Here is a 14,485-nt window from a genome sequence, read left to right as displayed (position 1 = left end):
GCAGGCTGGTTTCCACTGCAGGAGGAGCTCCCACACGTCCTCCTCAGCCCCTTTCCCCGTGTCCCCTCTCCATCCCACCTCCAGGCAGGTTCTTTCCGCTGTCACTGCTCCCAAATCAACCTTCAGGAGCCTTTCCTGCCAGTCTGGCTGCTGGAGGCTTGGTGGAGCCGTGCCAGGGAGCCTACATGGTGTCTGCTCTCTCATTTCTCACTTCTGGGGTAATTCCTCAAGTACCAAAGCTGCACATCATTCATTTCCCCACGTGGGATTCTCTGCAGGAATGAATTCCCAATAGCTCGAAAGGGAATGGATTTACATCTGTGAGTAGTTGAAGGCATGAGGCTTCTCATGTTTTTGTCCTGAGAAGGTGCTTGCAAATCCTGTTTTTGAAGAATTTCTGAGGGCTGGGCACTAAAGAATGAGAAATGCTGGATGGGCTTAAAATAGAACATGAAAGTGTTTTGCAGGGGAAAATGCTTTGGCTCCATCTGGCTGACCCGGGGAGGTGATCATGAAGCAGGAATGTTCCTGGGGCTGCTGCAGCTTCAAAGCTGTCACTCAGCACAAACAAAGGGCTGGACAGTGGCTAACAGCGTTTAGAGGGGGGATTGGTGAAACAGAAGCACAGGATTGGGTTGGAAAAGCCCTTCAGGACCACTGAGTGCAGCCATTGCCCCAGAACTGCCCAAGACACTACTGACCCACGTCCCCAAGCACCACATCCACCCCATTCAGGTATGGGGACTCACCTGTGCCCTGGGCAGCAACTTTACCTCATATTAGCTCAAATTTATCTCATTTATCTCAAAGTGCAGTGGATGCCACAAGAGGGACAGTTTTGTGTGGCTGCCTGCCCTCTCCTTGCAGGGATTGCTGGTGGTTAATTGAGCTCTTCATTGCAGCGAGTGTGGAGCTGGAGTCCTTGGCAGCTCAAGGAGCTGAAGTGTGGGTTTATGGTGCTTTGTCCTGCCCTTAGATAAGGGACTTTATCATCCTGTAAAAATCCTTGTGACATGGCCACTTTGAGGAGTCTGTGCTGCTTGAGAGTGGTGAAGGAAAAGAAAAAAGGAGAATATTTTGTCTTGTAAATTCATGTCAGCTGCTCGTAGCAATTAAGGCCTTGATCAGATAATGGTCAATGAAACTACTCTTGAAAAAGTGAAATGGCACATTCTGGAATTCAGTGTTGGAAGTGACAATTCCCAGTGGCTGGGAGGCTGAGACCATGGACCAAGCATGGGCTCTGTAGCCAAAGAGAAGCAAATTCTCTTTCAAGAATTTCAAGAGAACCTTCATAGCCTTAGCACTTATGTATTGCGTGTTATTTAGGTGATTTTGCTACAGAAACATTTAAAGTACATGAAAACTTAAAGATGGCTTTTAAATACCTGCTTGAAGCAGCCCCATGTGCTTTTTGCTTTGCACAGTTTTTGTGTGGTGATTTTTAAAGCTGCTCAGCCAGTGCTTCCCAGAGCTGGAGTGCTGTGTGTTTTCCCTGGGGAGGAGATTAAATGAACACTGCCTTTCTTACTCCTATTGATTGTGGAGATGATATTAAATTAAAATAAGCCACAAAACAACTTTGGATTTCTTCTACGAGGAATCTAATAAGATTTGTTCAATATTTTTCATCTCATTTTCTCCCCTTCTGCACCAGCGCAAGGCCTCAAGCCCAGCAGAGACAGAGTCCTGTCATGTGCAGATCCATAGGAAGTAAAGGATATTTTCTTTCTGTTCCTGACATTATATGTCAAGTGGGTTTGAGCCTCTTGCTGTTGTTTTTCATTCAAGGTGACGGGGCAGGACAGAATGGCAGGAGGGGAGCGCTGTCAGCAGCAGGAGCAGGAGTTTACAGGAGGTGTCTTGGGTTTTCCAGGGGGAAAACCAGAGCAGGATGCTGCAGGCTTTGGTGGTGTCACCTCTCCTGAGATCATTCCTGGTTGCTGGATCCTGATTTTGTTTGGTACCCAAGGGGATGTAAGGCATGGGGACCATCATGGGGAGCTCAGCTTTTTCTTCCATATGGGAGCTGATTTGGGATTATTTGGGGGGTGAGGAAGAGCCAACAAACAAAAGGTGCAAAACCAAGAAGATATAAAAATTAAAATATTATGGAGTAGTTTTGGGTCAGAAGGGACATTTTAAAGGTCATCCAGTGTCTATGGGCAGGGACACCTTCCATTATTCCAGGCTGCTCTATCCAATCTGGTCTTGGACACTTCCAGGGATCCAGGGGCAGCCACAGCTGCTCTGGCCACGCTGTGCCAATGTTTTATCACCCTCATTGTAAGAAATGTCACCCTCATATCTAATCTAAATCAACCCTCCTGCAGTTTGCAACCTTTCCCTTTGTCCAATCACAACAGGCCCTGCTAAATAAAAAATGCCTCATGTATTTTTAAACCTGCTGGATTTTGAGTGCTGGGAATTGCCAGGCATGTTTCTTCTGGCACAAATTGCCCCAGATTCTGCTGCTTTCTTATTTTTCACTATGTCCAAAAAAAGGAGCAATCCACACTAATTTTCCTGTACCTTTCCCATCTCTGCTTTGCCTTAAAATAGAAAGGACAAGTTTTCTTGCTGGAGGTCAGCACTTATCAAAGTTTATGAGATCAGAGTGGAAGATAGTGCAGAGCAGGGCTTCTCTTGGCATCCAAAGCTATTAAAGCTTCCTTGATAGAAACCATATTTATTTGAGCTGAAATGAATGCAAACCCAGCCATAACTTACCTTCAGAACAACAAAAGATACCACAGGAAGGAAGAGTCCTGCCGAGCATAAAATAAATCCAAAAAAAGGAGGAAAACCAGTTAAATCCCCAGCACTGGAGGGTTTTAAAATAGGTGTAGATGTGGCATTTGGGGACATGGGTCAGTGGTGGCCCTGGCAGTGCTGGGGTGAGCTTGGACCTGATGGTCCTGAAGGTCCTTTCCAAGTGAACAATTCTGTGATTCCATAAATGCACAGTTGCCTCCATCTGCCTGAAATAAATCCTTCAAAACTCAGCTGGATGGAAAATCTTACCCCAAACCTCAATTTTCTTGTGCTTTGACTTATTTCAGGCTTTTTTTTTTAAGGTATAACCCCTTATAATTTTTGATCTGAGTAAAGGTTTTTTCATGATTTTGGCAGTGGGTGAGTATTGGTGGCATCTCAGAGGGAGAGAAGGGATGTTTCTGATTGAAGATCCTCATCATTAATGCTCTGCTTGCAATCACTGCATCTGCAAATAACTTTCTAAGGAGCTTCTTGATTGCTGGAAGGGTTTAGATATTCCTGGGTACGATGAAAACACAGTTCTGTGTAGCCTAAAAAACAACCAAAAAAAAATCTGTTAAACTGCTGCTTATCCAACATTAACTACAGCAATTTTTAATTAACCTGATTTAGAAGCCAAATATATCACTGATGAAAATGAGAGGGTAGAACATCCAGTCATTTATTCCAGTACAGTGGCCATGATTGTTGAATTAGATTTATTCAAATGAACCTCAACATTTTGCCACAGAAGCCAGTGGTGCCAGGCTTTGGGAGCACTGGGATTTGGGCTGTGGCTCTTTTGGTGCTCAGAAGAGGGAAATACAGACCCATGCTGGCTTTTATTTAATAAAATGAAATATTAAAAAAGATGGGTGTAAATCCACTGCTAATTACCTCCTTCCAGCCTTAGCTGGCAGCCAGCAGGCAGCATCAGTGGGGCTTGGCATGGAAACACTCGATGCTGGCCAAGGGGACACCCAGATAACCCGAGAGGTGACACACACAGAGCCAAACTGTCCACCAGCAAAGCAGGGTTACCGTGCCCTGCTCCCTCTGCCAGGGGGGTTTGCTCAGCAGCACCTAAGGAGGATGGAGTTGCTCAGGTGTTGCTCTTTTCTGTAGGGAAAACCTGCAAGAAATTGAGGGAAATGAAAAGCAAAATGGTGAGCAGTGACAGCACCCCAGGGAAGGGCTGGAGCTGTGCCAGGGGATGCTCAGGTTGGATTTTAGGGAAAGGTTCTTCCCCCAGAGGTGCTGGGCAGGGAATGGGCACGGCTCCACAGAGCTCCAGGAGCATTTGGAGATCACTCCAGGGATGCACAGAGTGGGATTTGGGATATCTGTACAGGAACAGGAGCTGGGCTGGGTGATCCTTGGGGTCCCTTCCAGCTCAGGACATGGTGTGATTCTGTGGAAAAGGAGCAGAGGTTGTGGCTGTGCTGTCCACAGAGGACAGGGATTTCCAGTGAGGTAGGAACTGGATGCTGGACACCTGCACTGTAGTAGGAGTCCCAGTAAAATATCTGTATTGTATATTGAATATCTGTATAATATCATTATATAGGCCTTGCCTTGATGAGCCCCGGTTGTTGTAGATGGGCTGCAGCTGTGATGGCCTTCATTGAGCTGCAGCTGTGGCCAGTGAAGGTAACTGGGATAAAAGGGGGTGGGCTTGGCCAGGTAGGGACAGCCTGGAAGGAGCTCTGTTTGAGAAGCAGCACCAGGCAGAGGAAGGAGTCTGTGCTGTGAAGAACTGCTCCCAAGAAATATCACTGGGAAGGTATGGGACTTCGGAAATATGACTGTGACAGTATGGGACTCTAGAAATCAGCTACCAACGTGCACTGTGTGGGTGCACACAGGCTCTGGGCTGTGCCAGGATTTCCAGCCCCTCACTTCCCTCACACAGCTGCCCTGAACTCCCTCTGACCCCTGCCAGTGAGGCTGATGCAAGCTGAGGGTGCTCTGCAGCCCTGCCCAAAGTGCCCATTAAACCCTGCCTGGCTCCAGAGGGCCCTTCCAGGTGGCCTGGCAGGTAATCAGGTCCCTCCTGGGAACAGCACTGTGCAGCCATGGGTGAATCCAAGGCTGGCATGTTTTCCTGCAGGATCCCTGCCTTCCCTTCAGCAAGGAACTCTGCTCAATGGGAGTGCTGAGCTCTCCAAAGGGCTGCTACACAGCCCAGGAAATCCTTTCCAATATTGCTGTGCTGGTGGGGTTTTGTACAGGAATTCCATGTTCAGAGTATGGATTTTCCCAGCAGTTTTCTCCAAAGCACAGTGAGCACACCTGCATTCTGTGTTCTGATCCTTGTTTCCTGCAGAAATAAGGATGAAATATTGATGATGTCACACATGGAGCACATTCATGGTCCTTCCTATCCCCAGGGAATCTACTTGTGTTTTCCCTCAGTGGCCTCTGTGCTCTCACAGGTTGTTTATTGCTTTTCAGGGCTGCCATCCTTGCTGGATTGATAAAATCCTAATGGTGTTTTCCTCTCCTTTCAGGTTATCCAACAGGCTATCCCACTGCTGCCCCAGCCTACAATCCCAGCATGTATCCAACCAGCAGCCCTGGCTACGCCCCAGGTAAGAATCCTCACAAAGGCCTCAAAACATTCCTTGCTCATCCATTCCCAAGCACTGCAGATAAAAAATAACATCTCACCCTTCAATTTGACTTTTGGTTGCTTGAGATGTTTATTCTGAGTGGGTTTGCCTCAAAAGAGCTGCAGGATTTTAGCCCTTCCAAATGAAGCTGCCTTTGGAGCTCGGTGTGCAGCAGAAGAGCTGGACTTTGTGCCAGTCTTGCTAAGCCCTCTCTTCCCCTAAATTGCCAAGTTTTCAGTCCCCCAGTTGCCATAAAATCAGTGGCTCCCCAGGCTCAGGCGCTTTCCAAGGCTGATGAAACAGGAATGAGCGGTTTGTTGCCAAAATCTTTTGGTTTTGTCTTCTCCACATCACAGTTTACACATATTCCGTAAAGCTGTTTATTGTGGATGATTCTGGAAGGGATCTGTTGTGTTTTGTTTGGGTTTATGTGCTTTTAATAAGGTCTTTAGCTGAGTTTTTTCCCATTAAAGCCTTAACATGGAACATGAAACAATTTTTGTTCCCCTGGATTTGTGCTGGCCACCCTCCTTTCCCCTGAAGGATAAAACACTGGAGGAATTAAATGAAAACAACTCCATAGAATAAGAAAAAGCCCATAAATTTATTAGTAGCTTGTCCTGCCAGAGGCTGGCAATGTCCTCCCTGCTCAGCCAGGAATGTAAATACTGCAGCATTCTGGCATTTTGGCCTGGATATTACAAAATGTCCCCAGTTGTGCAGGCAGCAGCTCCTCCACTCAGTGGGCACATGGCCAAGGGAACACCCAAGGGAGAGGAAACCCCAAATCACTGAAGGATAGGGATTTTTGGGGGGGTCTGAATTGCTTCTTGTACATCCTAGACACCATTTAATAATTTCCATCTTGGAAATCTCCTGATGTCCAGAGAGCTGACAGGTCAATTTTTATGGAGAACAAAAACCTACCAGTGGGTAACACAGCTAAGCTCTAAACTAGCAAGGAAACTATGAAGATTAAAATTCAGAAATTAAAATTGGAATGAAAATGCTGAAACTTTTATAGTTTCCCATAAATCATGAGGGCAAGTTGAAGAGACCTGGTTTAGGTAAAGGGGTCCCTGCCCAAGGCACAGGGCTGGAACTGGATTGTCCTTAAGGTCCCTTCCAACCCAAACCATTCTATGGTTCTGTTACAAACAATTTTTGCAGCTCTTGAAATCAATACCATTTAATATCACAGCAGGATTTTAAACCATTTTAACCACTCTGGGAGGCAGGAGCAGGCTGTGCTGCTCGGGACTTCCCAGCACCACACTCAGTGGTCCCTTCTCAATGGAAAGCAGACTTGCAGGAGGAAAAAAATAAGGGATTCAGAGAGCTAACTGATGGAAAAGAAGTGCCATAAAATCTCCTAGCAGTGGGGACATGTGACAGAGTGACAGCATCCTCAACTGTGCTAAATGGAATTGGGCTGAGCTAATTCTGTGGCTCAGTGGCTGAGCTAAAACCTCCATCAGTACTGAGAGTGTTTCCTCAGATTGAAGGAGCTGCTGTCACACAGGAGGCTGGAAAAAGCCTGGAGAGCAATGTGGTCCTGGTGTCCTTCAGAAATCAGCTTGGGGCCAAAATCTTGGATTTGTCAAACAGCAGACTAATTCTAAATCAGGGATTAAATAAGGGATTTTAGACATTGAGTCTAAAAAAGAAAGAGATGCTGCATGTTCCCAGCAGAATAACTGCTCCTGAACATCCCATCCATGGACAAGTCCTGTTCCAAAGCTCCCAGGCTGGGCAGGGGGTGGTTCCTGCTGGCAGAAATCCCTCCAGCTCACTAAAAACTAATCACAAACCTAGAGTTCATCTGATTCTCCATGTGGAGATTGCCCAGGGAAAGGTGCCCCTCAATACTGCTTGGAACAGAGGTTGTGGTTTCTGAGTTCTTGGGAGGTACCTGCAAGCAAGGTCTCTTGAGCAGAACCATTCTGTCCCAGCTTGACCACCCTCTCTGCTCCACCCTGAAAATCTCCTGATCCCTCTCAGGTGTCTCTTGCCTCAAACCTTATGAATTTTGGTGAATTCCATGCAGAGTCTTGACAGGAGATCAACCCCTGAGCAAAGATAATTGCAGTTTTCAAATCCCACCTGCTTTTGTCCCTGATGTTCTCCAAGCACTCCCTGAAGCTTCACTGGAAGTCAGCCATGCTCATGCTCTTCTCTTGACCTCGTGGTTCCCAAAGTCCTGGGATCCACATGGGAAATTCAATGATGTAATGACCTAAGCTTTGCAACAGCATCAGAGGGAAACAAGGACAGGAACTTGTAGAGGTCTGGAGTCCTCTTGTTTCCTCCAGTGAGGAAAGGGAAATGGTGATTGGAGCCAGTCTTGATTTCTCCCTCTCCCAATGCCAAGTTTCTAGTAGATATTTGCTGGTGTTTGAGCCCAAAAGGTGTTAAATTATTCCCCAGATTATTCCAAAGGAGCCCTACGAGCAAGGGCATGAGTTGGACTGGATAATCCTCATTGATCCCTCCCAACTCAGGATTTTCTGTGATTCTATCAATTCCTTTCCATTCCACTTCAATTCCTGCCCTGTGTGATTTTCCTGCTGTATTTTTCCACAGTTTTTAAAGGGAGAGACACAAGGCAAAACACAGCATTGCAAACTCATGCTTGCAATAAGCCTGTTGTTTTAGGACACTGTTCTTAAAAAATCCCTTTTAAGTATGCAGTAATGAGCATCTAAAATCACTCTGCTGCAAGAGGCACAATTAAAAAAATATAAAATTATGTATGTCTTCATTAAGCCTGGTGCATGTTCCCTCACAGGCATTCTGTCTTGCTCGTGGTTGTTTTGTTTTAACTTCCTTCATTAAAGCCTCCCTTTTTTTATTTTCCTGAAAGTAGGACACACACTTTGCTGGTGGAGGCTGGAGCTGTGTTTATTAATAATGCAGGGCAGAAGTAATGGCTCTGCAGCAGTGCCCTCACAGAGCAGGACTGAAATCAGCCCCAGAAATGAGGGATCTGTGTGGGAATGTTGTGGGGCAGGATGGAGGCTCCAATCCCCCATTCCTGCTCCTGCATCCTGCTGGAGGAAATGCTGCTTTGCAGAAGGGAGCTGGAGCATCAGCAGAGCTCTGAGCCATCCTCTAGAGGTGCCCACCCACTCCTTGGGGACACCCGTGGGTGCCCTAAGGGGTATCTTGGGCTCTGGAGAGGTGAACATCCTGTCCTGTAGCTTTCCAGGAATAAATGCTCTCATCATTTTGAGGCACTCAGGCACGGGGCTGCCTGGGGAATTAAGCTTCTTGCAAACTTTGTTCAGGGCTGGAGGCTGTATCCATCCCAAATGAGGTTGTTAGAGGGAAGCAGGATAGCCTACAATGCTTTGAAAGGGTTCATAATTTTGTGTTTTCCACTTAAAATATATCCTGAACATTCCCATGTCATCTAAAGGTCCTGCCAGGAAAACAGAGCAGTCCCAGTGCTGCAGAGACCCACAGCTCACATTGTTTGCTCAGTTCCCACTGGCTGATTTGCCGGGGCTTAAACTGATAATTAACAAAAACTCCTTATTTTATTTCTATTTATGTGAGAGGATAAACCAAATCCAGAAGACACTGGTTGGAGTGTCCCTTAAATGGCATAAGATAGTCATGGCTGGATTGTGATCCCTGTGAATTATTGCAAAGGAGCAGGAGGTATTTATGTTCCTGAAACCTCCTTGGTCCACCTTTTGTGTAGTTTTAAGTGATGGATTCTCCAAGGATCTGTGATTTAATAAAAAAAATGCAGAGCTGTGGCAATCTCCCAGCCGTCTCCAACCCAAATTGCCTTGATTTTGTGGCAGGTTTAATGTGGAGAGGGAAAACCACAGAGGAAGGATTTGTGTAACGTTGCAATGAATTGTCTCATCAGTCTCAGAGATTAAAACCTCTGTGAAATCCAGAGAAAAAGTGAATCTGATTCTGAGTAAAAGCAGAAGTGAGGGAGTGTTTCTGTGGCAGCACTGGGAGTTGCTCTCCAGTGTGATGTTCCTGAGTGCAGCCTAGCATGGAAAATAAAGCAAGGCAGCCTGGAAATCCTTAATAACTCCCAAACCTTTGGGAGAGGGCAGACACTTGGAGCAGAAAATGATCAGTGACTGCGTGCAGGAGAAATTGGGCTTGAATCTCTGACTTCTCACAAAGCTCCTGGTTTTCTCTTGGAGGAGGGAGGAGCAGGGTTCCACATCTCCAGCTGTGGAGCAGCATCTGGGTGGATCTCACACCCGTGTCTCCCACAGCTGCTGATGGCCAGCAGAGCAGCAGTGCTGGGTGTCCTCTGTGCTCCCCATTCCTGTCTGAGTCCAGGAGAGTCTCAGGGGGTTTGGTGGCCCAGCAGACCTGCAGCAGTGCTTCCCTGCACTCTCTGGGAGGTGGATTTCCATCCTCTGGGATGTGCTGTGCTGCTGCGGGCTGTGGCCCCAGTGCCAATTCCTCCTCAGCCCCCCCAGTCCAGAGGATTGATCCCAATCATTCCCAGCTTGCAGCCCTGTGACACTCAGATTTACAGCTGTACCTTCAGAGAGGGCTAATTCAGAGTCTCAGCAGATGTGCAGGGTGTGGAACATCCTTGCTCCAGGAAGATTTCCAAGCCCTGACTGAGAGGTGAAGTCCCTTCCGTGGGGCTCAGCACCTCAGGGCTAGGAACCTGGAGGGAAGAGATGAACCAGGTGATTCTAAGTGTGGGAAGCTGTCCCTCAGTGCTCTGTGTGACACCTCTCTGTCCCCACTCCAGCCACACTTCTGATGAAGCAGGCCTGGCCCCAGACCTCCTCGTCCTGTGCCACCGAGGGCACCTTCCACCTCCCTGTGGACACCGGCACGGAGAACAGGACCTACCAGGCTTCTTCTGCAGCATTCAGTAAATAAACCTTTCCTTCTGGGCTTACTGGGGTGGTGTGTGCCTGTCTGCCTCCCCTGCTGGAGGGTGATGTGTGGACAGGGTGATTTGGGATCACAGAATTAAAGACTGGTTTGGGTTGGGAGGGAATTAAACATCGTCTTGCTCCAACCCTCATGGGCACCTTGCACTGGATCAGATTGCTCCAAGCCCCATCCAGCCTGGCTTTGATGGATTAAAACCACGAAGGATCATGAAAAGGAGACCGCTGACCCTCCTGCTGCTGCTGCAGAGGAGGAATTCCAGTGGAGAAGGTGAAACCTCTCTCTTAGCTGAGTGTTTGATCCCTGGGAGCAACCCGGGGTTGTTCACAGGTGTTTATCTCCAAAGGGACATTATTCCCCATTCCCTTAAAAATGAAAGAATTCCAAAATAAAGGCTGATTTTCAAGGAGCACTGCTGAAACTCCCCCCTTGTAAGCCAGGCTGGCTGAGCAGGAGCAGGGGGAGGAGATGCCATTGAGGGATCACAGTCAAACAGGCTTTTCCAGTGCAGCCTTGTCATCTCAGCCCTGGAGAGGATAAGTAGTGCCTCCAGCAGGGCTGATAAGCTCCCTGATAAACCCTGGGATGCTTTCCCTGGTATGTGGGGTGTCCTCTGGCCCCTGCTTAATCTGGGCCATGAGTGCTATGGGGTCAGAGGGTTCCTCACCTTACAGCTACTCCAGGCTCCTTTTTCCTTCTAAATCCAATCAATTACACAACAAGGTGAGAGGAAGAAATGTAATTTCTTTTTATTAAAAGAATTATTAAAAATAAATATTTTAAAAGTCTTTAGGAGACTTTCTCTTGGAAAAAGGATGTCCCTATCATTCCTTGGGGTAGGGGCTGTACGATGGGCACGGTCCAGCCCTGGAGCAGCTCTGGTGCCTCCTCTGGACTCTGCCCAGCAGCTCCAGGTCCTTCTGCTGTGTCCCCAGGGCTGGAGGCAGCTCTGCAGGTGGGCTCTCACCTGAGGGAGGCAGAGAGATAGAATTGTGGACATCCTGTCAGTTCCTTGCCCAGCTGAGGAATCCTGCTTGTGGTGAACCCTGGAAACAAGCAGCAACAGAAAATTCCCCACTGAGCTCTTCCCCCCCCCCACAAGAAGCCTTTTATAGAAAACCATTTCTGTGCACTTGTGAGCTGCAGGATCAATAAGGCTGAGATTTCTGGAGTGACATGAGGGATTTAATCAGCAATTTTAATAGAAGCTGGAGCTTAAAGGCTCGCTGCAGCTGAACCACAAAGCGGCAGCAGCACGGGCCGCGCCAGCCTAATCCTAATAAGGTGTTAGTCATAATTAGGTTTTAAAATTATCTGCCAGACTGAGAGGAGCCTCCATCATCTTGTGTCATTAAACCTTGTTTTCACATTGTTTTACCTGCAGGTTGTTCTGTTTTTTCCCCAGTTTATAAGCACAGCAGATTACCTCTGCCTGGGTTATTGTGTTTTAATACCTTTTTAATATAGGAGATAAACTGTCTGTGATTCATCAATCAGGAAACACTGCAGGTCTTGGTATTCAAAGTGGTGAAACCTCACAGACTTGAGCAGGTCCATACCTCTAGACACCCCTCAGAAATGAAGTGTGACACTGAGAACTGGCAGCCTCTGAGGTATTTGTTTGAAAAAATGAGTTCAGAATAGAGAAGAAAATCCATTAGATGTAAAACCAGGAGGTTGGTTGGTCTGTGGCTGACTGGGTTCCTGGAGGAGTCCTGATGGAGGAAGCTGCACTTCTGCTCTGATCAATATTTCAAACCTTTTCCACTTCTCATTGGAAGATGGTTGCTCTCCTGCTAATGTGAGTGAGGAAAAGAGTCACAGCTATTCCCCTTGTTAATTAACACCTATTTTTCCAATCTGCAGTAATCAGGAGGGGGTGAGATGCTGTTTGGGAGCTCCTAAAAGCTCCGTGTGTTCTTCGCCCTGTTTCAGTGCCTGGAGGATGATGTGGGATATTAGACTTGAAATCTTGGTCATCTCTAATTGCTGAGCACTGGTGGAGTAAATAAGTGAAACATATTTGAGTTAAATATATTTGAGGAAATAAGTGAAATATATTTGAGTGTTTTGGCTGGGCTGAGCCTTGCCTTCTCCTCTCCATCCCGCGCAGTCTTTGGGGCCCGTTTGCTCAGGGGATGGTTCCTCCCAGCCCTCCTGCCAGCCCTGAGCAGCCATGCCAGGCCCTGACTGGCACCCTCTTGTGTCTGTGGCAGGGTACACTGCGGGGACTCCCTACAAGGTGCCACCAACCCAGAGTAACAACGCCCCTCCTCCCTACTCGCCGTCTCCGAACCCGTACCAGACCGCGATGTACCCCATCAGAAGTGCCTACCCACAGCAGAACCTGTACACCCAGGTAGGTGCCACCTCCTGTGCCCATCACAGTGCCCACCCACAGCAGAACCTGTACACCCAGGTAGGTGCCACCTCCTGTGCCCATCACAGTGCCCACCCACAGCAGAACCTGTACACCCAGGTAGGTGCCACCTCCTGTGCCCCATCAGAAGTGCCTACCCACAGCAGAACCTGTACACCCAGCTAGGTGCCACCTCCTGTGCCCTCAGCCATGCCCCAACACACCTGAGTCCACTGGAGTCCAACCCACCCCTGCACACTGGTTCCTCTCCAATCCCAGCCACAGAATTTGCCATTTGTCCTGTAAACCTTTGTAGCTCCTAAAAGAAATAAGTGATGGAGTAGTTGCCCTGCGCCTCCTTCTCCCTTTAATCCAGACCTTCAGAGGTTCTCTAATGGGGCTTTCACTAATGCACAATAAAATCTCCCTTTTGCTGATTCAAATTCATGTTTTCTTTCCTCCCATGCCTGGTTTGCAGGTCCTGACAGTGTTGCTGCCTGCCCTGGGGACAGCAGTTCTCTCCCTTGTGCATCTCCTCATTTCAGGCCCTTCACTACTTAGCATGTGAAGCTTTTTCTTCTTTTTCTGTTGGCTCCTTTTATTCCCATGCATCCTTCTCCCTCTGTTTCAAAACCCTGCAGCCTGGATTTTGGAGCCCTGTGTGAAACCCAATAAGATGACACAATACCTGGACCCAAGAACCATGGCTTGTCCTTTCCTTCCATCTCTTGTTCCTTTTCTACACCAGCAGACGTTTGTGTCCAGGCCCTGTTTCATCCCATCAAAGGGAGGCAGCAGGGTCAAGGAGTGAATCCATCCAGGACAAACCCATTGAGGAGATCCTTTTAATAAATCCCTGCTTTATTCTTTAGCTCTGTTCTAGGGCAGCCTCCTCAAGGCATCCCAGGCACAGGAGCTCATCCATGGGACCACCACCCACCAGCCCTTGTGCAGCGCTCGAGTTACAGAGCCGAGAACTCCTTAGGTTGGAAAAAACCTGGAATAATGATGGGATTTTTTTTTTTTTTATTTCCCCCTCTCCACCAGGGAGCTTATTACACCCAGCCCGTGTACGCGGCCCAGCCTCACGTCATCCACCACACCACGGTGGTGCAGCCCAACAGCATCCCCTCGGCCATCTACCCCGCGCCCGTGGCCGCGCCGCGCACCAACGGCGTGGCCATGGGCATGGTGGCTGGCACCACCATGGCCATGTCAGCAGGTAAGGAAACAAACGGGGGCAAAACCTCCCCCTGTGTCCCAGGTGCTGCCCCGCTTCACCTGCTGGGTTTGCTTGCTGGGCGCTGCTCGTGTGCAGGCAGAAATGCAGTCATTTACCCCAAATCCTCATCTGACTCAGCAGAGGAGACCTTCAGTTTGGCTCACTCCTGCGTCCTTAGATACATTATTCTGTATCCTTAAATATATTGTATATATTATATTATATATATATTCCTCTCTCTGTTCTGTAAGTGAAGGAATAACCAGGCTGGTCCATCCTCAAGTAGTTGTATTTCCCTCAAGCTCTTTTCTCAAAGACACTTTTGGTCATGTTTTTGTTTGACAAAATGAATGTTAACCTTGTTTTAACTATCCCTGTTCCTCTAAATTTCACATGCAGATTCTAACTGCAATTAATAGCACATTAAGTAAGATACGGGCTGGTTTTATTTTTTCCAAAGCCTGTATTTTTCTCCTTAACAATTTGGAGGAGGAGACCTTTGGTTTGGCTCACTCCTGCATCCTTAGGTAGATTTTTCTATGTCCTTAAATATATTGTCCCTTCCTCTGTCTGTTCCTTAACTGAAGGAATAACCACGTTGGTTCATCCTCAAGTAGTTGTATTTCCCTCAAGCTCTTTTTTCAA

The 14,485-nt window shown here is 47.7% G+C and overlaps 1 protein-coding gene across 7 annotated transcripts in view; it reads left to right on the top strand.

The window, feature by feature from the left end:
- The window catches only part of FAM168A (family with sequence similarity 168 member A), a 120,635-nt gene that overhangs the window by 99,490 nt on the left and 6,660 nt on the right, over positions 1-14,485 (top strand). For 5 of the 7 annotated variants that reach the window (XM_064728602.1, XM_064728628.1, XM_064728610.1 and 2 more), the window contains 4 exons: positions 5,268-5,348; positions 10,111-10,236; positions 12,476-12,618; positions 13,666-13,840. In XM_064728602.1, the coding sequence (XP_064584672.1) occupies positions 5,268-5,348; positions 10,111-10,236; positions 12,476-12,618; positions 13,666-13,840 (525 nt within the window). Of the gene's footprint in view, positions 1-4,429; positions 4,541-5,267; positions 5,349-10,110; positions 10,237-12,475; positions 12,679-12,800; positions 12,957-13,665; positions 13,841-14,485 lie in introns of those variants that run through there. The other 2 variants (XM_064728657.1, XM_064728637.1) reach the window with 2 other exon arrangements.

Source organism: Zonotrichia leucophrys, chromosome 1 (genome assembly GCF_028769735.1).
Source record: "Zonotrichia leucophrys gambelii isolate GWCS_2022_RI chromosome 1, RI_Zleu_2.0, whole genome shotgun sequence".
Lineage (NCBI taxonomy): Eukaryota > Metazoa > Chordata > Aves > Passeriformes > Passerellidae > Zonotrichia > Zonotrichia leucophrys.
This window is presented reverse-complemented; position numbering and strand designations above follow the sequence as displayed.